The 24363-nt window shown below is 44.8% G+C and overlaps 1 protein-coding gene across 1 annotated transcript in view; it reads left to right on the top strand.

Annotated features, from left to right (window-relative positions):
- Positions 1–23862, top strand: part of LOC124798780 — a 256669-nt gene extending 232807 nt beyond the window's left edge. The window contains exons 2-3 of the mRNA XM_047262310.1: positions 6595–6675; positions 23798–23862. Of these exons, the coding sequence (XP_047118266.1) occupies positions 6595–6675; positions 23798–23862 (146 nt within the window). The remainder of the gene's footprint in view (positions 1–6594; positions 6676–23797) is intronic.
- Positions 23863–24363: the final 501 nt, after the last annotated feature.

Here is a 24363-nt window from a genome sequence, read left to right as displayed (position 1 = left end):
TGTTCCATGTTTGAAATTGTAAGACTTCATCTTCGCAAACAAATGGTTCATATTGCTCTAAGCGCTGTGGGACTTAACATCTGAGGTCATCAGCCCCTTAGAACTAGTTAAACCTAACTAACCTAGCACACATCCATGCCCGAGGCAGGATTCGAACCTGCGATCGTAGCAGCAGGGCGGTTCCGGACTGAAGCGCCTAGAAGAGCTAGGCCACAGCGGCCGGCTTCTTCGCAAACAGCGATGGAATTTTTATGGATGACAATGCGCCAAGTTAACGGGTCACAATTGTTCCCGATTCGTTTGAAGAACATTCTGGACAATTCGATCGAATGACGGGGCCACCCGGATCGCCCTACATGAATCCCATCGAACATTTAGGGGATAGAATCGAGAGGTCAGTCCATGCAAAAGATGTTACGCTGGCAACACTGTCGCAATTATGGAGGCAGTCATGGCTCAGTATTTCAACAGGGGACTTCCAACGACTTGTTGAGTCAGTGCGACTTCGACCAGCCGCAATAAGCCGGGCAAAACGAGGTCCAACATAATAATAGTAGGTATCCCATGATGTTATGCCGGAGCCAAGGTAGCCCCTGCGGGCCGGCAACCCATATTACACCACAGAGGACGAGGTTGTCTATGTCCAAGGCGTACCAAAAGCACCATGGTAAACACCGGTTATTTACATACGAGATAATGGAAACAGACATTCCGAGCACTACTTCCTGCAGGGGGAGCTCGAGCCACGGCCTGCAGGAAGTATCACTACGCCAAAACCTGATTGACTGGAGACAGCTGTTTAGGGGCTAGAACCAGCCCCGAAGTTGAGTTCACTCCGGATGCAGACCTCGTGTACTTCGACGACTAAAAAATTACGACTTCGTCTCTGTATTGGACTCTTACTACTGTGTGTGTGTGTTAGCACAAACCTTTGTGGAAAATTAGAAGTGAACTTTTGTTTGCCTCAATTAAGAAACTCTTACTGGCATCGTTATTGTTACCTTTCGTTTGTTGTTCAGTCATCGACCTTGTGAACTTACATCAATAGTAGTTGTGTTTGTGAAAAATTGCGAATTGTTCAAATGGTTCTGAGCACTATCGGACTTAACATCTGAGGTCATCAGTCCCCTGGAACTTATAACTACTTAAACCTAACTAACCTAAGGACATCACACACATCCATGCCCGAGGCAGGATTCGAACCTGCGGCCGTAGCAGTCGCGCGGTTCCGGACTGAGCGCCTAGAACCGCTAGACCACCGCGGCCGGCTATCCTCCCATCACTCAGCAAGAATTTGGAATCAATATATTTCCTCGTTTATGTTTGAAATTAATACTTAACTGAGGAATTAAAAAAACCGCTACGGTCGCAGGTTCGAATCCTGCCTCGGGCATTGATGTGTGTGATGTCCTTGGGTTAGTTAGGTTTAAGTAGTTCTAAGTTCTAGGGGACTGATGACCACAGATGTTAAGTCCCGTAGTGCTCAGAGCCATTTGAACCAATCAAAAAACGTACATTACTGGACTGTTACAAGGGCCACGGCACTTTTCTTATACTGGCACATTTGATCTACTTCAACCCAGAAATTATGTAGGTATCTTCACCTCGGATAGCAGAGGGAAATTTGGCCGATCAAAGGAAAGGTGCGAGCACGGGACAAAAAAGGCAGCTTTTGTTTGTGAATGAGGGGAAAATGGGAGCCCCACTGTCCAGCGTTGGGCAGCGAAATCTGCCTGCAGTTGGCGGCCGTGGCTCGGTTCGCAGATAATGCCGTCAGCGATAACATCGCGGCAGCTGCTGATTGCTGACTCCCGATTATCGACATCCATGTCGAATCTATTGCTCTATCCAGCCCGGTTGACGTCACTCCAACTGAACTGTTCCGTGTTAGATTAACGATAGGTGCTCGCCTGCCTTGGCAAAACTGCAGATTCTTTTTAATTTCTTTGCGCAAACATATTTCGATGCTTTTGTGACACAACCAGTCAGTGGTTTCTGTATTTCACTTTTCTTTCTTGTTGCTGCGGTCTTCAGTAACAAGACTTGTTCGACGTAGCTGTTCCTGAGCAAGCCCCTTCATCTCTGTATAACTAGGCTGCAACCCATGTCCATTTGTACTTGTTTGCACTAGTCAGTCTCTGACACACACACACACACACACACACACACACACACACACACACATACACACACACACTCGCCTAGCTTGAAAGGGGAGACCAGATGGCGCTATGGTTGGCCCGCTAGATGGCACTGCCATAGGTCAAACTGATATCAACTGCGTTTTTTAAAATGGGAACCCCCATTTCTTATTACATATTCTTGTAGTACGTAAAGAAATATGAATGTTTTAGTTGGACCACTTTTTTCGCTTTGTAATAGACGCCGCTGTAATAGTGACAAACGTATAAGTACGTGGTATCACGTAACATTCCGCCAGTGCGGACGGTATTTGCTTCGTGATACATAACCCATGTTAAAATGGACTGTTTACCAATTGGGGAAAAGGTGGATAATGTGTTGATGTATGGCTATTGTGATCAAAATGCCCAACGGGCGTGTGCTATGTACGCTGCTCGGTATCCTGGACGACATCATCCAAGTGTCCGGGCCGTTCGTCGGATAGTTACGTTATTTAAGGAAACAGGAAGTGTTCAGCCACATGTGAAACGTCAATCCCTACCTGCAACAAATGATGATGCCCAAGTAGGTCTTTCAGCTTACGTCGCGGGTATATACTTCCCTCCATAAACACATTGATGATTCCTTCATGCCTGAGGACCTTTCCAGTCAGCCGATCCCTTCTTTTAATAAAGATGTGCCGCGAATTTCTGTTGTCTCGGGTATTACATGCCGTAGCTCTTCATTTCTTCATTAGTTATTCGATATCTCCATGTCATCTTCAACATTTTGTGTCGTGCTACTTTTCAAAAGCTTCTGTTCCCTTCTATTTGGACTGCTAATCGTCCACGTTGTAGCTTCTGAAACATCGTCGATTACATAGATGAAATAGCTAACGCCACAGACACATCTCCAGAAAAAGTACAGTGCGTTTTGTGTGAAGAATTGAGAAATTTTATACTAACCTCATTTTTTTTGTTGATTGCTGACCAAACTCAAAGGCTAAAATTTCTTTTACTTTATCACCAATGTTTCCAACGTTCTGAAAATAATACAAATGATTCTACGTGCCTATGTTTACCGGTTTACGAAAACTAGTTCTCATACTTATTATCTTTCAACGGCGTGAAACAATAACTGCACAAGACTATTAAGGTTTTGTGGTCCGGCAGAATGTAAACGAACGTGAGAAGTGTTCTGGACTGCAGAAAACGAAAAAATGATTTTCTACGAATTCACTGCATTTTTCCACCTGCATCTTTTAGCTACAGGAAAACGGAAGTTCTTGACAGAATCCGGGACCTCACCTAACGTGGGAAGCAATCTCAGTGGCAGAACAGTCCAGGCACCACTGTTAACCCAGCCCCACAGCTTCGCTTCCGACAGCTGCAAAAGAGCGCACTCCTCGCTACAGGTTGCGAGGGCTCATCCTGGAAGCAATTCCGAAAGCTGTGACTTAGCCATTTCTCCTCAGTACCCTTTCTAGTTGGAGTGGCTAGTCCAGCAAGGTGTGCAGAAGAGCGTAAAAAGTTTGAGAACTACGAGGGAGAGTCACTAGCAGAAGGGAAATTGCGAAGGCGAGTCTGTATAGCTCAGTCGGTAAGAGCATTGCCAACCACAGGCGAAGTTCTGGGTTCGCATCCACGTCCGGTGCACAATTTTAATCGTCCAGAAAGTTCCAAAAGAACGAACATTCTTGTGCAGGGTGAAGAAATTCATTCCGGAATGAGAAAACTGCTGTATTTGAAACAAAATTATTGGATCAGTCATCGCATTCACCAGATAAAATTTTCTCCCGATAAACGTTTCTCTGAGGAAGAGCTGTCGCCTAAAACGGGATAACTGGTAAAAATATATGCTTGAAGACGAATGTAGACGACGCCAGTGGGTTGAAGCCAGTATTGCGAAACTGATAGCGTCTATGATTGTAGACACAGCGACATTAGTCTCCGCTTCACCTTGGTCGTTTTGTGTGCGCCGGAATCCTGTCTGACCTGAAAGTCTTGGCAGCAGCGAGAGTACTGGTAGAGTTAATATTGGTCGGCATGAAATCGCTGCATAAGAAGCTAGAAGCGTGTTTGGGTTCCTGACTGGATAGAAAAGGGCGTCAGCTGCTCGGTTGCTCAGCGACCTCGCTGCAAGAAACTGTTGCAGACGAACCGGGAAGTTATTTCAACCACCTGAGGATGTCACCAGAACCGTTCACGTTTCTTTTTAATAAAGTTAATGCATGAAAGAAAGACGCTACCATGCGTGAATCATAGTCGCCAGATATGAATCTGGTAATCACATTACTTTCTTTGTGGCGATTAATAGTTGTGTCTTCAGTGGATGTCTGCCAGGTGTTTTATTTGCTTGCAATTTTCAGTCCGTAGCTCGTGGTCTTGCAGTAGCGTTCTCGCTTCCCGCGCCCGGGTTCCCGGGTTCGATTCCCGGCGGGGTCAGGGATTTTCTCTGCCTCGTGATGGCTGGGTGTTGTGTGATGTCCTTAGGTTAGTTAGGTTTAAGTAGTTCTAAGTTGTAGAGGACTGATGACCATAGATGTTAAGTCCCATAGTGCTCAGAGCCATTTGAACCATTTTTTTTTTTTTTTTTGCAATTTTCGTAATTCATTTGAGTATGTGTTTCTAATGATTGATTTCTCGATGTGTTCCTAATGGAATGACTTCTGGGTTAGGCTCAGATGTCGTCACACCATTTGTGTCGAGATCGCGTCGGACGACCTCAAGTGAACACTTCTCTGCTCCTTTTTGTAGCCAACGTGACTGAAATACCACAAACAGCTACCCGTAGCACAGATGTCCAACAAAGGAACGAAATGTTGCGTGTCATATTTAATTTTGTTGACACCCTGCCGACACGAAACCCAACCTCAAACCACTCGCAGTGTTAGTTTCGTGTCCCCAAAGTTGTGTAACCTCCCCATTATATTTGTTTCTGTCTCAAATTTAGCCCTGATTTTACCTCCCACTCTATAAAAGTCTACGTATTACCAAAACTATTTCCTCACAAACAGTTATCCACCTTAAACTCGTGTGCTTGTCTTTATATTAAATACACAACGGAAGTGAAACAGTTATCTGGTCCTAGTCAGAATCTCCACTGATGTTGTGTTAACCGGGGACCTAGAAACGACGGAGAGGCTCCGTCCCTGCCGCAGCCGCAGTGGTCCACAATCCCACGGCGACTACCGCAGTCCACACTTCACCCCTCCACCGCCCCACACCAAACTACTCTTCCAGGGTTATTGTGCGGTTCGGCCCCCGGTGGACACCCCTGGGAACGTCTCACACCAGACGAATGTAACCCCTATGTTTGCGTGGTAGAGTAATGGTGGTGTACGCGTACGTGGAGAACTTGTTTGCGCAGCCTGTTGTGCGGTACATGGAACGCCTTTGTGTTTCTCTTTTTCGTAAGCTGAAACTGGTGATGAAAAACTTACAAAAATGAAAAGATTTTCCTTGTCATCATGGGCTGCTTCCATTTCTTGAGTTTCAATGTCTACCCTTACACAGAGTTCGTGACCCACTGCTACACCATCGATGGTGACTGACTGCTCTTCAAATCTAGCAACGTTTCTTCTCAGTGCTGCTCGAAACTGAAGAGTTGTAGAAATACTATCCTAGCTTTTTAAATTTGTAACCATTTTTCACATGTATATGTACTACATTGAATGAAATAAAAAATAAACTTTTCGTAGTTATATTTTTTACGTCGCTAAACACTTGCACCAACTTAACTTATTGTAATCAGTAGCTTCTCAGCAGAAGAAGCACCAGGTCTAGAATGTGTGTCCTGTTTTGTCAGAGTAGACGAGACTAGTTGCTCCAAAAAGTGGAACCTGTTTGGGCTCATTCTGTAGAATCTGTGCAATTTGTGTTCGTGCTGGGGAAGCTGACGAGATACCACAGCCAAACTATGTTTGATACCATCTTTTTCAGTTCTTTGAGCTTCAAGCAATGACAAACGAAAATAAAGTTCTCTCCATAAGAATTCACGATTGCATTTGGAATGGAACAGAAACATGGTTCGTGCCATCTCATTGCTTGTCATATGGTGAGTCGCATTGTGTATTGTATCGTGTATCGTGTCATCCCAGTGGGAACACAAGTGTCGCACTTTTAAGCGTCGCATCGCGGAACCTTCATTAAAGTGTGCTGCATTGCATATTGTATCGTCTCAGTGTGAACTACGTGTAAAATTGGCTCGAAAAAAAAAATTAAAAAAATATCACGCCCCTTAAGGTACGCAACTTGGGGGTGGGAGATGTAAGATGGGTTGCCTATCTGAAGGTGCGTGAAATATTTTGCAGGTCAGTTTTATTTTGCTTACGCTGTGTACCTGGTGACGTGTTCCTGGCTTGCAACACGTTGCCTGGGTATACCCTCGGCTAGCCTGGCTACAGTGGTGGGGCTCAAGCAGTGACGGAAGCAGAGGAGCCGCTCGCTGACGTGTTCCCTCTCTGTGTTGCAGACGAGTGGCGGCCGGCCCAGCAGTGGGAGGGCCACGTGACCGCCGCCCCCGCCGCCGCCGACGCCCCCCGCAGCCGCGCAGGTGAGTCCGGCTCAGCGCTATCTCGCCGGCACCACCCTGCTGCCTGCCTGTGTGCGTGCGTGCGTTCGTGCGTGGGTGGCTTACAAGGGCCGCGCGTCATGCCCCGCTCGAAAAACGAGCATACACTGTAGAGACAAAACATTATGACCACTGCCCATCTTGAGACGGAGTGCTGCCCGGAGGTGCTGCAGGCGCGTGGCGGGATAAGGATGGGATGGAAGACTGAGGACTCGTTCTAGCGGCGATGGGGAGCCGCAAATGGGGCAAGTCCACTGACGTAAGCGACTTTTATAAAAGGCGGAGTCTTATGGCTCGGAACATGGGAGCGGTCGTCGCGGAAACGGGGAAGCTGGCCTGCTGTGTCGCTTACTATATTCGTCAGCGTCCAAATTGGTTGAAGGACGATGAAACCACGTATAGGTGTGGACGTCCACGCCGCGTATAAGAGGCTGCCCACCGTGTAAAGGAAGGACAGGCGACGATCTGTAGCAGTTTTGAACACACGGTACAATATCCAGCCACAAGTGTTTCGGAGCACACTATTCGGCGCGCGTTGTTGATCGAGTGTCTCAAAATAGATCTTCCGTGGTGACCTGACCCAGAGAGATTGTCAGTTACGACGGCAGTCATCGATGTTGGACTGTGGATCAATGAAAGAGGGCCGCCCAGTCGGATGAATCACTTTTCCTGTAACACCAGGTCAATGGCCGTGTCTGTGGACAAAATATCGATGTATCGATATCTGGTCCACGTATTATTGATAGTCATACGCGATACTTGCACCACCAATATATAGATATCAAATCGGCAATATCGAGTGCCGATATTTTTATTTTACTTTATTTTTCTTTCTATTTTTGGTAAATATTTGAAATTGTAGTATAACATAATTTTACTTTTGCTGTGTGATGGAGTCTTACTACCTTTTTGAGCTTTCATCACTCCAGTCTTTCTCTTTGACTGTGTGAAACAAGTACAGGTGGCACAAAGGAGAAGTCTGATTCCACTGACCGGTAGCGGTGTGAATGCAATAAGAAGATTTCCGAAGTGAAGAAATAGCACAACAGTAGCGTTAGAAAACAAGATGAACAAAAATCTGAATGACAAGATTGGTCTTTGTGGGGAGAGGAGGCGGGTGAGGCGAAATGCTGACGTAATCGGGACTCGGCGCTACCAACAGAAACTGCCACGTTTAACTTCACCGCGCAGTTTTCACACTACGACTGCTGGTTCGCTGGCGTTTGCAAAAATGAAAAAACGGCGAACTAGATATGAACTGTTCCAGGCAGATCGCATACGTGAAGGCACACCTTTTACTGTGCCACTTACACGTAGTTACCATTGTTAACAAAATTGGTTATCGCCATGCGTGAACGTGCATCGTTTTCGTTTCAATTCTTCCTGTTCCTCTAGCAGGCTGCTAGCTTGTTGATGTACAGAGTATCTAATAATAAATCAGTATTTTTTATAGTAAAGACAGCCAACTGGTTGCAATGGATTTTATAGTCGAATTGACCATGGTTTCGACTCCTAAACAAAGGGAGTCTTCATCAGAATTTATATTACATACGTAAGAAGTTGAGCATAACAGCTCTCGTCATACAATTTTAACGCCACCGAGTCTGATGCCACTTGTTTCAATATACACAAGCAGCCCTTAGTGGCAATCTTTAATTTTTAACTAGAAATGACAGTAAAACTTTTACGTAGGATGTTTTATTGTGTGACGTGGCCTTTGTGGCGTTAAAATTGTATGACGAGAGCTGTTATGCTCAACTTCTTACGTATGTAATATAAATTCTGATGAAGACTCCCTTAGTTTAGGAGTCGAAACCATGGTCAATTCGACTACAAAATCCATTGCAACCAGTGGGCTGTCTTTACTATAGAAAATATTTTCACGGTTGCTGCACACAGCTATGTTTAAAGTTGTAATAAATCAATATTTAAATATACGGTTCTAAAACTGTTAGTTTTTTATATTTATAATGTGTAGCAGATATGTTTTTAGGCCGATATGTCGATACTTTTTTCGTCTATATATTGATATATTTGTAATTTTTTTCGATGCAACGAGCGCTGATAACGATATTTTTTAAATATCGATGTGACGGATTCCCGATATTTTTAAAAATATCAACAGTCCCAGTGCGGATACGTCGTCATCCACGCGAACGGCTTCCCTAAACATGTCGCCACTGATGCAGGCCGACAGGGGTAGTATACGCTATGGGGGATTTTCACCTGGGCTCCCATGGGGTCTGTGGTGGTGATCAAAGGGTCCATGACTGGTGCTACATACCTCCGGAAACCTGCCAAGGACTTGTCGAATCATTGGTAGACGAAACTGCTGCTACATTACGTTCCAAAGGTGAATAAACACGCTATTACGAACGTGCTCATAATATTTTGCCTTCTCAGTGTATCCGGAAGTGATGTTGACCAAAAAATGCAGACAAATAAGGGACTATTAAATCCTCATGTCCCAGAAGGACTCCCTATCAATGCTTGCGCTAGTCATCATTTGATAGAGCATTCTTTTCTCCGCAAAATATAAGATTTCCACGATTCCAGCATTTCACTTTGATCAGCCGCACCTCCGGCAGTCCCATCAACTGTAAACACCAAAGTGATAAAACTTGTCAGTGTAACAAAATGACAGCTTCATATACCATTTATGTGAAGAGGACAATCCAGTGGAACTCGAGAGAGATTCTGTCGTTACGAAATTTGTTGACTACTTCGAGTGCGACTTGAAGCAAAAATAGACGTCCAATGATATCAAATTTACAGAACGTGCTCGATGCAAACCATTCAACCATATTCCCAAGTTTTGAAACTTTAGCACATCTGCTCACTGAAATACAACACTTAAGTTTTTTCACGCCTCATAGCAACATTTTATCGTCCTTAGCTGCAGAGGATCCTACTCACTGAGTGCTAAAATTAGTGGAAATATGTGAATATCTTCATTTACTCGTTCAGCAGATCTGCACAAAAAATTTTAACATCATCTGAGATGGTCAACTGGGGAACTCTACATCACTTGACATACAGTCACCGTAACAAAAGTTGTTGAAATACGCCTAGAATCACTGGATGCGTCAGTGAATATTATGCCTCTAACAAAAGTTGCTTTTAACAAAAGTGAACATTTTGCCTCTAACAAAAGTTGCTTCTAACAAAAGCTGGACTGTTGATGCAAACACTCTGTTCTCTTATACACTCCTGGAAATGGAAAAAAAGAACACATTGACACTGGTGTGTCAGACCCACCATACTTGCTCCGGACACTGCGAGAGGGCTGTACAAGCAATGATCACACGCACGGCACAGCGGACACACCAGGAACCGCGGTGTTGGCCGTCGAATGGCGCTAGCTGCGCAGCATTTGTGCACCGCCGCCGTCAGTGTCAGCCAGTTTGCCGTGGCATACGGAGCTCCATCGCAGTCTTTAACACTGGTAGCATGCCGCGACAGCATGGACGTGAACCGTATGTGCAGTTGACGGACGTTGAGCGAGGGCGTATAGTGGGCATGCGGGAGGCCGGGTGGACGTACCGCCGAATTGCTCAACACGTGGGGCGTGAGGTCTCCACAGTACATCGATGTTGTCGCCAGTGGTCGGCGGAAGGTGCACGTGCCCGTCGACCTGGGACCGGACCGCAGCGACGCACGGATGCACGCCAAGACCGTAGGATCCTACGCAGTGCCGTAGGGGACCGCACCGCCACTTCCCAGCAAATTAGGGACACAGTTGCTCCTGGGGTATCGGCGAGGACCATTCGCAACCGTCTCCATGAAGCTGGGCTACGGTCCCGCACACCGTTAGGCCGTCTTCCGCTCACGCCCCAACATCGTGCAGCCCGCCTCCAGTGGTGTCGCGACAGGCGTGAATGGAGGGACGAATGGAGACGTGTCGTCTTCAGCGATGAGAGTCGCTTCTGCCTTGGTGCCAATGATGGTCGTATGCGTGTTTGGCGCCGTGCAGGTGAGCGCCACAATCAGGACTGCATACGACCGAGGCACACAGGGCCAACACCCGGCATCATGGTGTGGGGAGCGATCTCCTACACTGGCCGTACACCACTGGTGATCGTCGAGGGGACACTGAATAGTGCACGGTACATCCAAACCGTCATCGAACCCATCGTTCTACCATTCCTAGACCGGCAAGGGAACTTGCTGTTCCAACAGGACAATGCACGTCCGCATGTATCCCGTGTCACCCAACGGGCTCTAGAAGGTGTAAGTCAACTACCCTGGCCAGCAAGATCTCCGGATCTGTCCCCCATTGAGCATGTTTGGGACTGGATGAAGCGTCGTCTCACGCGGTCTGCACGTCCAGCACGAACGCTGGTCCAACTGAGGCGCCAGGTGGAAATGGCATGGCAAGCCGTTCCACAGGACTACATCCAGCATCTCTACGATCGTCTCCATGGGAGAAAAGCAGCCTGCATTGCTGCGAAAGGTGGATATACACTGTACTAGTGCCTACATTGTGCATGCTCTGTTGCCTGTGTCTATGTGCCTGTGGTTCTGTCAGTGTGATCATGTGATGTATCTGACCCCAGGAATGTGTCAATAAAGTTTCCCCTTCCTGGGACAATGAATTCACGGTGTTCTTATTTCAATTTCCAGGAGTGTATGTTCTTCCTCACTATTACGGGACTATAATCTTCTGTTCAGATCGCTTCCAGCGAAACAACCGCAGGACGTACCACACCTTGTAGCTGATCAACAGCTACAGTAACCTTTTTTGTTATTATTGGAGGGATCATTTTTTGCGTTAACTGTGATATCGCTGGTTCATCCTGCGCTAACCGGTGGTGGAGATTTCAAGTACCGCTTCGAACACTGGTGTGGATTACAAATGCGCAGTTGTGTAGTTGTGGGATCTGCGATAATGAACGATAAGCAAATCCACTGCAACAAGTAATCGAGCGATACACTTTTAATGTTTGTGATGCGTCAGTGCGAATGACGAATGTGTCTATGGTCTAATAGCCAAACGCTAGTGCCTCGAAAAGAAAAGAAAAGTAATTAAGGTCTCGTTCCGAAGTGAAGTATTTGGACATGATACGTGTGAAAGCGGCAGAGAACCGAGTTCACAAGTTCAATTTAGACTCCGCAGGTTAGATTAGTGTGTCCTTCGGACTACTATAAATCAGGATATCTCTTTTTTTGCTAAGGCAGCTTGTCAAAACAAGAATTTCTTTTATCAGATCGGCCTGAGTGATTGACGGACGTAGAAGCTCTTGAGAATCCGAGGCATTTCTGGGGGAGATTAAGTCTCAAAACAGAGTCCGTTTTTAGCAATTAGATGCGTGTCTTTGACAGTCGTGACATGTGTGATAGCAGCTCGCTGTAGGGAGGAGGCTGTCTTCACCTGTAATGAAACTTTGTGTCGGCAGCCGACAGATTAAAAGCGTGCCACGGGAAGAGTATGGCCCGGGTATTACTTCGAGCAGATGACATCAAAACTTCCAAAACTATTTTCCAACTTATAGAAATTTCAAGCCTTAATTGATTTTGCTGCCTCAATCAGTATCGGGTGTGAAGCGTTAGTTATTTATGTGTTCTGTTTATCAGACTCACGATAACGTCACGATATGGAACATCGCAAATGTACAAACAAAGAACTTATACTTCATTCGATGAAAAATATTTATGCTAATCTTTTACACTTCTGTATTTATGACTAATAATTTCTGTTCAAAGATTCCGTTACGGTGTATAAGGAGTTGTCAAAGAGAAACTTGTTTAATCTAAATATGAAAACAGTTCTGCTATCTTTCAGACAATTTACTTCCATGCGTGGATTGACAAAGAGTTTTATAGCTGCATACTTCACCGCTTTTTTGCCAAAGTTAGATTCATTATAGGGTAATGCAGATCGTTTTATCGTATACTGACGGAGTCGTGAATATCTCAGTTACTCTCACACTCAAATGTTTATGAGCACTATGTGACGTAACATCTGAGGTCATCAGTCCCCTAGAACTTAGAACTACTTAAAACTAACTAACCTAAGGACATCACACACATCCATGCCCGAGGCAGGATTCGAACCTGCGACCGTAGCAGTCGCGCGGTTCCGGACTGAAGCGCCTAGAACCGTTCGGCCACAACGGCCGACATCTCTCACACTCAGATGCATTCTCCATAAAAAATTACATAAGTGTATAAATATGCTGAGCCCTGAATATTATCCCATAAGACATCAATGAATGAAAGTATGCAAAATATATTAACCTACTGACTTCTATAACCACAGAATTGACTGTTATTCATATCGCAAGAATGGTCGAACTTGGACGTTTTAGTTTGTCTACTATATGCTTTTTTCCAGTTAAAGTTTTCGTCAGTATGCACACCTGAGAACTTTCTACCCTGTTCTTTATTCCTTGTTGGTAGAGTAGATACATAGGAAGTGGGATATTGCTGACACTACAGAACCGGATGAAGTGAGTTTGTCCGCAGCTCGTGGTCGTGCGGTAGCGTTCTCGCTTCCCACGCCCGGGTTCCCGGGTTCGATTCCCGGCGGGGTCAGGGATTTTCTCTACCTCGTGATGACTGGGTGTTGTGTGATGTCCTTAGGTTAGTTAGGTTTAAGTAGTTCTAAGTTCTAGGGGACTGATGACCATAGATGTTAAGTCCCATAGTGCTCAGAGCCATTTGCACCATTTTTTTGAAGTGAGTTTATCGATACCTCCGTAACACACATTTCTTCCTTGTGCCAGTGCCCCACCACGCCGCAGATTCGACACGTTCATTAATGGGTTTGATAAGGTTAGTTTATGGGGTGGCTGGATGCCATCCCTATCACCACCCCGTTACCCCCTGGGACGGAGTATCTGTACCACAGCTCTCTGCCCGTGGTATTATTCTAGTCAAAGTGAGCGAAAGTTTGCTTCGAAACATATAACTGAGGCGGGACCTGGCTATCATCAGCTCGGCATTCACCTACTGGAGTGACCGAGCTAGGTGGCGCAGTGGTTACCAAAAAGTGGCTCTAGGCACTATGGGACTTAACATCTGAGGTCATCAGTCCCCTCAAACTTAGAACTACTTAAACCTAACTAACCTAAGGACAATACACACATTCGTGCCCGAGGCAGGTTTCAAACCTGCGACCGTAGCAGCAGCGCGGTTCCGGACTGAAGCGCATAGAACCGCTCGGCCACAGCGGCCGGCTAGTGGTTAGCACACTGGACTCGCATTCTGCAGGACGACCCTTCAAACTCGCGTCCGGCCGTCCTGATTTGGTTTTTCCGTGATTTCCCTAAATCGCTTCAGGTAAATACTGGAATGGTTCTTTTAAAAGGAAGGGCACGGCCGATTTCCTTGTCCCTCCTTGCCTGATCCGAGTTTGTGCTCCGTCTCTAATGACGTCGCAGTCGACGGGTCGTTGAACACGAATCACCTCCTCCTCCTCCACCTAGCGGGATGTGGAAAACCGCCAAAAACACCACATCCAGGCTGGCCAGCACAGCTACCCTCGTCGTTAACCTGTCGGGCGGATTTGGTCTAGGGCTGCGCATCTGCCCGTCCCGGAAATGGCGCTTTAAGACGCACGGCTATCCGGCAGAGAAGGGAAGCACACAGAAGACGTGGTCGGATGTACACGTGCACACCATCGGTTACTATGTGAATGATTAGAACTGCGGTTCTCTATGACAGCTACCGGACCGGTTTAGTGTTGTTCGTGTTTAGTGTTATTACCAGGTCTGGGAGGACATACAAGGGGCGTGAACAACGTCAGACGTTGAGTGATCACTTTGAAGAACACGGAGATGCCTCGTACTCATGTGAGACAGCGGTATCAGTAGGTCTGCTGACTAAAAATCGATACACTTACCAAAAAGTTCGTTGTATATCGGCGATTCTCTTTCCCTCATTATGTCGATAGCAAAATGGCATATCGAGCGCCGATTTTTTTATTTTATATTTTTTTCACAATTTCGGTAAATCTTTGAAGTTTTTCTTTTGAAATTGTAATAGAAAACAATTTTACTTTCACTGTGTGAAGGAATCTTACTACTTTTTGAGCTTTCAACACGTGCAGTCCTTCTCTTTAACTATTTGAAGCACGTATAGAATAAGTGCAATTGCACTGGGGACTGGCGGTGTGAATAGAATGACAACATGACCGATGTGAAGAAATAGCACAGTAGTTCCGTTAAGAAATAATTTTCAAACGCAACTGGTGTGCTATTTCTTCAATCCGGCGTTCCTCAAAAACTGTTACTGAAACTAATGAACAGAAATGTAAATGAGAAGATTGGTCCTTGCGGTGGGCGGAGACGTGCGAGAGTAAATGCTGACGTAATCTGTGCCCAGCTTTCCCAGAAGAAACTTCAACGTTTAACTTCATCACGCAATTTTGACATTACAAATGTGCAGAAGTAATAAAACAAGGAAGTCGACATGAAGTGTTTTGTACAAATCCGATATGTGACCAAACCGAACGACGGACCCATGGGACACCACTTACATGGACTTAACCACTTTGCCAAAGATGGTTATCGCCAAGCGTGAACGTGCATCGTTTTCCTTTCAATGCTTGCTCTAAGGGGGATAGGCATACTGCTAGCTTGTTGAATAGAGTATCTAATAACAAATCAGTACGTAAATATACTGGCAGTATATTTACAATGTACAAATGATATTTTTATAGGCAGGTACGTCAATACTTTCTCCTTGGATACGTTGATATATTTTTCGATATATCTAGGGTTACTAATGATATTTTTAAATATCGATATGTCGGATTCAGGATATTTTTAAAATATCAACCGTCCTAGATATCTGCTCCTAGTTATCAGCGCCAGAGCTTAAAAAGGGCCTCGTTGTGGGTCGCCATTCTTGAATTCAAGCTATTGTTGACTTCTTGTCCCGAAAACATTTAAAAATCTGCTTGGTTAACCAATTGTTGTTCAAAAAAATAGCAGTGCCTCTTCCGCAGTGTTTGATTTATGTTTCTTTGTTGCTATAAACTTCTTCATTGCTTCTTAATTTCCATAGTTCTGTCTTTTTTGGTTGACCAAGTATTTTTCGAACGATTTTTCTTTCTAGGACTTCAAGTTAGTGTGATTTGTAGTTCAGTACTACACATTCGCTTGCATAAAGACATTCTGGTTTTACTACTGTGTTGTAGTGCTGTATCTTCTAGTTTTTAGACAAATACCTTTTGTTGTAGAAATTCCAAGTTATTCCTTAAGCGCTCTCCATTTTATGTACTCTTCCTTCTACAGCGAATTTTTCTAAGCCATTTTCTTGGATAATTTCTCCCAAATATTTACATTTATTTCCCCTCTTTATCTGGCCAATATCTATTGCTAGAGATTCAGGAGCATTTTTTATACTTGTCATACATTTTGTTTTTTCTACAGAAATTCTTAAACTTGCTTTGTTGACTATTTCTTCTAAGAGATTTATTTGCACTCCATCATTTGTTAGGTTTTCAGAAAGAATGGCAAAATCGTCCGCAAATGCTAAACAGTGAATTTCAATATCTTTGTTTTTAGTTCCCAGTCTGATTGGTGATAGCTTCTGTTCTTTTAGTTTCTGTTTCCATTCTATTACTATTTTCTCTGCTACTCAGTTAAAGAGGAGTGGAGACAGGCCATCAACTTGCCTTACACCTGTTTTTGTGTTGAATGCCTTCGATGTTTCACCCCGAAACTTTACTTTTGAGCGTTTCACGAATATGGTTTGCTACTTTAGATTTGATGCCAGATTCTCTGATCACTTTATCTAATGTTTCCCTATCAACCGACTCAAATGCCTTTTTAAAATCTATTATTATTATTATTATTGTTATTGACAGCGGCTGAAGTCTTATAAATATGTTGGTGAGCATAACTGTTATATAGCATAATGCTATTATTAATTTCGCATGAATTTAAAAATCTGTGAACACCCAGAATGTATAAGAGCGAAAAGCCGGCATCCAGAGCCGCAGTTATAGAACTGATATTGCAGTGTCTCCTGGACCAGACAGAAGCGGAAATGAGAAAGTCGGCTGACTGGAAAGCGCGGCGTCTGTGAGTCGCACGTAAACGTAGTGTATGCCTCAGCAGAGGCGCTGGCCGCCACTTCCTGTCGGTTGCGTGCGTCCCTCGTTCGAGGGATTCCGTTAAAAGGCAGAGCGCGCACAAGAGTGACGTGGCACAAGGCATGCAACTAGCGTGGAGAGCGCACACACACACACACACACACACACACACACACACACACACAGTCTAATGGAGCTGCGCCTAGCGGACTGCAGATACGTGGCTGAGTCATATGGCGGGCCATGTCACCGCCAGACGAATGCTGCTGTTCTGCAACGCGCATATTCTGTCCGGCTGACAGCTCACACAACGTTCTGCTTTGGTTATGCTATCGTCTCTGTATCCAGGAAAATGAGAGACGATATCTGAGTTCACTGTACATTTCCTTGGTTTGCCGAGAAATATCCATGTATTTATGACCATAGCATCCGGAATACAGCAACGGGAACGCTAAAGATAAAGCTTGAGAAACGATTGCAAATTAAATATCAAAGGTGAGTACAGCAGTTAAAATAAATTTAATTTACTTGTGGAAGATAAGAAAATTTAGAATAGACTTAAAACTGCTAAGGCCATCAGCCCCTAAGTTTACACACTACTTAACCTAAATTATCCTACGGAGAAACACACACACCCGTCCCCGAGGGAGGACTCGAACCTCCTCTGGGACCAGCCGCACAGTCCGTGGCTGCAGCGCCCAAGACCGCTCGGCTAATCCCGCGCGGCTACGTAATGTGCTTTTCTATAAAAAATGGATGCAAATCTTTTTACTGATTGGCTGGATGTAGAGTAATATCAGGTCCTATCATTATGTAGTATGTACATACTTTATTCTGTCAATACAACGTTTCATTTTGCCTAAGAAAGAAAATACAAAGCCAGTTTCCTAACTCAATAGCACTGATTGTTCACTGAAACGCCAAACAAACTGCTATAGGCATGCGTATTAAAAAACAGAGATATACGGCGCTGTGGTCCCATCGACTATGTAAGGCCGGCCGGTGTGACCGCGCGGTTCTAGGCGCTCGGGCATGGATGTATGTGATGTCCTTACGTTAGCTAGGTTTGAGAAGTTCTAAGTTCTAGGGGACTGATGACCTCAGATGTTAAGTCCCATAGTGCTCAGAGCCATTTTGACTATGTAAGACAACTGTCTGGCACAGTTGTTAGATCGGGTACTGCTGCTACAATGGCAGGATATCAAGGTTATAGTCGTGTTATAGTCGGCGCACGGGCGATGGACACAGTATCGTCGACGTAGCGGTGAAATGGGGTTTTTCGCGTACGACCATTTCACGAATGTACCGTGAATATCAGGAAACCGGTAAAACATCATATCTCCGACATCGCTACGGCCGGAAAAAGATGCTGCAAGAACGGAACCAACGTCGACTGAAGATAATGTTTCAACGTGACAGACGTGCAACCCATCGCGAATTGCTGCAGATTTCAATGCTGAACCATCAACAAGTGTCAGCGTGCGGACCATTCAAGGAAACGTCATCGATATGGGCTTTCTGAGCCGAAGGTCCACTCGTGTACCCTCGATGACTGCATGGCACACGGCCGAAGTGGCCGTGCGGTTCTAGGCGCTGCAGTCTGGAACCGCAAGACCACTGCGGTCGCAGGTTCGAATTCTGCCTCGGGCATGGATGTGTGTGCTGTCCTTAGGTTAGTTAGGTTTAACTAGTTCTAAGTTCTAGGGGACTATTGACCTCAGAAGTTGAGTCCCATAGTGCTCAGAGCCATTTGAACCATTTTTTTGCATGGCACAAAGCTTTACGCCTCGCCTGGGCACGTCAACATTGGACTGTTGATGACTGGAACCATGTCGCTCGGTCGAACGAGTCTCGTTTCAGATTGTATCGAAGGGATGGACGAGTACAGGTATGGAGAAAACCTCATGAATCCATGGACCCTGCATGTCAGCAGGGGACTGTTCAAGCTGGTGGAGGCTCTGTAATAGCGTGGGGCGTGTGCAGCTGGATTGATGTGGGACCCCTGATACGTCTGGATACGACTCTGACAGGTGACACGTATGTAAGCATCCTGTCTGCTCACATGCATCCATTCGTGTCCATTGCGCGTAATTCCAGAAGGATTGCTACAGAGTGATTCCAGGATCGCTCTTCTGAGTTTAAACACTTCCGCTGGCCAAAAAACTCTCCAGGCATTATTGAGTATATTTGGGATGGCTTGCAACGTACTGTTCAGAAGAGATTTCCACCCTCTCGTACTCTTAAGGATTTATGGACGGCCCTGCAGGATTCATGGTGTCAATTCCCTCCAGCACTGCTCCAGACATTAGTCGAGCCCATGGCACGTCATATTGCGGCACTTCTGCGTGCTCGTGGGGGCCCTACACGATATTAGGCTGGTGTAGCAGTTTCTTTGGCTCTTCAATGTATAAGGTTGCCTATCCTCTGACGGCGTAATACATCTTCTCTACAATTTCAGAAGCTTTTAAAACATTTTCATTGATTGGTTGATGACACACAATTAAGTACTGCGGCCTCTTGGTTAACCCACAGGTTTCTAATTACGCAAAATAAACACCTACACACACCTACACACACACACACACACACACACACACACACACACACACACACACACTGAAGTTAAAATTTAATTTCAGTTTTTAACACGAATTCCACAAGCGGTATATAAATATCTATGTCTCCTTAACCCTAAGCGTCCATCCGCTCGATACAATTTGATACGAGACTCGTCCAACCAGGCAACATGATTCCAGTCATCAGCAGTCCAATGTTGGTGTTGACGAGCCCAGGCGAGGCGTAAAGCTTTGTGTAGTGCAGTCATCGAGGGTACACGAGTGGTCCTTCGGCTCGTGAAGCCCAATATCGATGATGTTTCGTTGAACGGTTCACACGCTCATACTTGTTGATGGCCCAGCTTTGAAATCTGCAGCAATTTGGCGAAAGATTGCCCTCCTGTCACGTTGAACGATTCTCTTCAGTCGTCGTTGGTCCCGTTCTTACAAGATCTTTTTGCGGCCGCAGCGATGTCGGAGATTTGATGTTTTACCGGATTCCTGATATTCACGGTACATTCGTGAAATGGTCGTTTAAGGGAAAATCTCCAGCGCTACCTCCGAGATGCTGTGTCCGTCGCTCGTGCGCCGACTATAACACCACGTTCAGAATCAGTTAAATCTTGATAACCTCCCATTGTAGCAGCAGAAAACGATGTAATAACTGCGCCAGACACTTGTTGTCTTATAAAGGTTCTGCCGACCGCATCTCTGTATTTGAATAGGCATGCCTATACCAGTTTCTTTGGCGCTTCAGTGTAAGTTTAGACTTGCTTTATAGGTGTGTGCAGAGACCGGTAAAAAAGTAAATAAATACGAAAAGGCGGCACGCGTTCTGTGTGGAGACGTCGGCAGCCATTCACGCGGGGAAACGCCGTTTTGTTCTCGGTTATCGTGTGATGCCTGCCGTTCCATCCCACGCGATTGCCGCGCTGTGCCGTGTCTCTTTGTAATGGCAGCCTGTGACGCAAAAAGTTCGCAATGTACCGCCGTTAACTTCCTCAAACGAGGCTGCAAAGACGCAGACTGACTCGCTCCACTGTCACCGTTTTCTACTGCAAAGGAGTGTACATTCGCCACCGCTCTCTGTCGTATTGTGGGTGTTATTTACATACCAAATAAGTGAAAAGTTGGTCTCGTCTGTCCATAGCACTTCTGACACGCAGTCTGAATACCTTCGTAGAAAGTTCACTTTGCTGATTACCGATGTCTCACTAAATCGATTGGTTTCGGTTGATTCTCAACGTCTCACTAAAGCGATTGGTTGCAGCATCTGCAAGTGTTGAATTTTGTAAGGATACAACAGTCTGTAACGAAATAGGCCGTGTATCGAATGCTTCAGTAAAGAGTTGTACTCAATGTCGTTAAAGAAAACCAGTAAATAAATAGAAACGCGTCAGATCATTATACATGATAGTTTTGTTCATAGAATTACATTATACGCCCTTTATGTTCCTGCTAATTGCTAAAAGAAAGAAATATTTCTCAAGCTTAATAATTTCAACCATGTTTGCGATGACCTACTTGTATAAATATATCTTCGGAAGCAATTTAATTGTGGTTTATACTTGATTTACTTTGCTCTTCGACAATCACCACGTCTCGTATATGAAACCGGGAAGGCAACGAAATTAATAAGAAATACGCTGGTGAAACGCTTGGCTTCGAGATTTACACATTTATAAAACGTTGTTACCCTTCGATAACTCATATCTCAATGGAAAGGTTATACGAAACAGTACACGCAGTGCAGTTTAAATTTAGTCAATCCAGATGAGCCTGTATAGAATTCAGGTATTAAATAAGTTTAGCAAATTGCGTCTTATACCGAATTTTAGAAACATATTAATTCACGCAAATGTAGTTACTTGCGTTACTTTTGGAATTTTATAACACTAAAACAGTATTTAAAAGTTAAAAAGTCGTGGTCAGGTAAAACAATTGCAATGTTTTCCTTAAGAGAATCGGCTAAATTTCTATGATCAAACTAATTGGGCTACTGCAAACAGGAATACTAAATTTTATTCTTATAGATGTGGTCATTACATTGAACTAGAGGTATTAATTTGAAGCTACCAAAATCAGTTTGATTTTTAGTCTACATTTGAATAATGATCAGTTTACCTACGTAAAGTCCGCAGCTCGTGGTCGTGCGGTAGCGTTCTCGCTTCCCACGCCCGGGTTCCCGGGTTCGATTCCCGGCGGGGTCAGGGATTTCCTCTGCCTCGTGATGACTGGGTGTTGTGTGATTTCCTTAGGTTAGTTAGGTTTAAGTAGTTCTAAGTTCTAGGGGACTGACGACCACAGCAGTTGAGTCCCATAGTGCTCAGAGCCATTTGAACTAATCTCATTTCTGCTACACTTGATTACTTTCGTCTTTTTTCGATTTACTCTAAGTCTACATTCTGTGCTCGACAGACTGTTGACGTCATTTAGTACGTCCCATAATTCTTTCTCGCTTTGACTGAGTATTGCACTGTCGTCAGCGAATCTAATCATTGATATTCTTTCACCGTTAATTTCATCCCATTCCTGATAGATACTTGAACAACCTTGTTTGCGCAAGCGAACAGTTACGTTATTTAATGCACGACAACGCAACACTAAAGACCAATCCGTCTATGACAGTAGTACGAGTTGTTATATTAGTATATTTCCACGATCAATCGCTTCAAAATGTACAGACTTTAATAGCAAAGTTGCATTACTGACGTCGGGAAACAATATCTAATTTGGTCAGACTATGCACTACCTCTACTCTGTGACATCTGTTTCAGTTTGTCCACAGCCCCGCGACCGGATACTACTAACACATTAGCCTGCGAAGTGCTAAATGGCGCAACAATTTCTCTTGGGCTTCCTTCCAAAGCCGCTCCCAACTCGTCTACTTCTAGAGCCAAAGTTAATGCGTGAAATGATGTAACCTACTATAACTTACAATCTCTCCACGAATAAATAATCTCGACACTGCATATAATTGCAGCATATCCCACTGAGAGCTAGGGAATATAAACACAGAGAATATATCCACAAGAAGCATATATTTCTGTTGCTGACTGTTCCTATGAGCACTTTCTTCGACACACAGTAATTTTTCGCAAACTCTGAAAATTTGCTCGTTGTTGCATTTCACCAAACTTTCTCACTAACTAATATTTGTTTAATGTAATTACTTCTTCAGCCGGGTTCGATTCCCGGCGGGGTCAGGGATTTTCTCTGCCTCGTGATGGCTGGGTGTTGTGTGCTGTCCTTAGGTTAGTTAGGTTTAAGTAGAACTAAGTCTACGGGAGTTATGACCTCAGATGTTAAGTCCCATAGTGCTCAGAGCCATTTGTACCATTACTTCTTCTTAAAAAGACGACTGTGCTGAACAATATTCATATTTGTGGCTCTAGTGTAGCAATAATTTCGGAATTGTTTGTTCCGTAATCATCTGCTTATTGTTTTTGTCGTTTTGTCATCACACGTGTGCGGTACATTTCTCTTCACCTACATCTATGCTTCCTTTCCTGGTAGTTTAAATAATGCAGGTACTGCGTTTCGTACCAGTTTCATATTTTGCGTATTTATAAGCTGGTTTGTTCCGAAGTGTAGTGAACATAACTTTGTTATTGTGTAGCTGTATGACGTCGCAGTATCAGTTATCGTATTCAACAGCGTAGTTTCTGTCCGCTTGGCGCGCTGTTGTCGCCGTGCTTAACGAAAACGAATTGCAATCTCGCGACTGTACATGTCATAGACTAGAAATACAGTAAATCCTGAAAGTGTTACTCCAGTATTCATGACAGCAGAAATTTACGTCTCTCACAGCTAGCTGGTTCATTAGTTTACTGGAACCACAAACTGTACGAGATTTAGAACGTGGCAATGGTGTAGCTCGGTGTTGCAGTCCTGAGAGCCACAAATGGTTCAAATGGCTCTGAGCACTATGGGACTTAACTTCTGAGGTCATCAGTCCCCTTGAACTTTGAACTACTTAAACCTAACTAACCTAAGGACATCACACACATCCATGCCCGAGGCAGGATTCGAAACTGCGACCGTAGCGGTCGCGCGGTTCCAGACTGTAGCGCCTAGAACCGCTCGGTCACTCTGGCCGGCTGAGAGCCACACTACCGATTTTAAGGTTCACGGGTTCGACCCCTGTTTTTACAGCACCAAATACGGTAGCCAAAAAATTTCCTTCGTAAAACAGTAGACAATAATGTCAACTGCAAAATGGTACTATTAGAGAATTTCTTTCATTATCATGGAAAACCTCGTGTAATTTTATTATTTTTTTATGTCAAACGCTACGCGATACTGGCGGCCATTTTCGCACTATTGCTTTTTGACTACAGGATCACCGGCACGTACGCAAAATGTGGAGGTGTAAAGTCCGTCCATATTTTTCCCGTTTGTTATCTTTCGGTTTTCGCCCTTCAGGCGAACCCAGTTGACGAGAAAAGCCTGCAGCCACTTTCCTCATCCCGTGAGAGAGATTGTCCGCGGTGTTTGTCCCGAGCAGGCAACGGCGCAGCGCAGAGAAGTGCAGGTGTTGGCAGCGAGGCGGACGACCTTGCGCGCCCATAGCGCTATCACTCGAGATAAGGTTGCTTATCTGCCTGCGCTGCTGCTGCTGACGGGCCGCCAGTGTTGTTGCTGGCTCGGCGGGCAGGAGATCTGGCGGAAGTGCGCAGCCATGTCAAGGGGGGGAAAAAGTGTCTATATCGACACTGGAGCGAGACATTGGTCGAAATGCAAGTGAGAAATGCGATAAAGTTAGGAAGATGTGGGAGACGAGAGTCCAGATGTTGTAAGAGAAGATGCAGCTGATGATGCGAAACAAAACGTGACGTAGACCTTAGAAATCAAGTATGGAATAATTAACAACTATCTAAATTTGACGTCTACGGAAATGCATAGTACCAACAGTTACCAGGGACAGTAAAAAAAAAAAAAAAAAAAAAAAAAAAACGATGGAGTAGCCTCCCGGTTGTGCCGAAATATTTATGGCACAAAATGGAACTGAGTCACTGCAAAACTCACCAAGATGAAGTAAGAAGTAGCCTGTATGCTGTTGTATGCATCTCA

Source organism: Schistocerca piceifrons, chromosome 5 (genome assembly GCF_021461385.2).
Source record: "Schistocerca piceifrons isolate TAMUIC-IGC-003096 chromosome 5, iqSchPice1.1, whole genome shotgun sequence".
NCBI lineage: Eukaryota > Metazoa > Arthropoda > Insecta > Orthoptera > Acrididae > Schistocerca > Schistocerca piceifrons.
The sequence above is the reverse complement of the archived record's forward strand: the minus strand, read 5'-3'. Positions and strand labels throughout refer to the sequence as shown.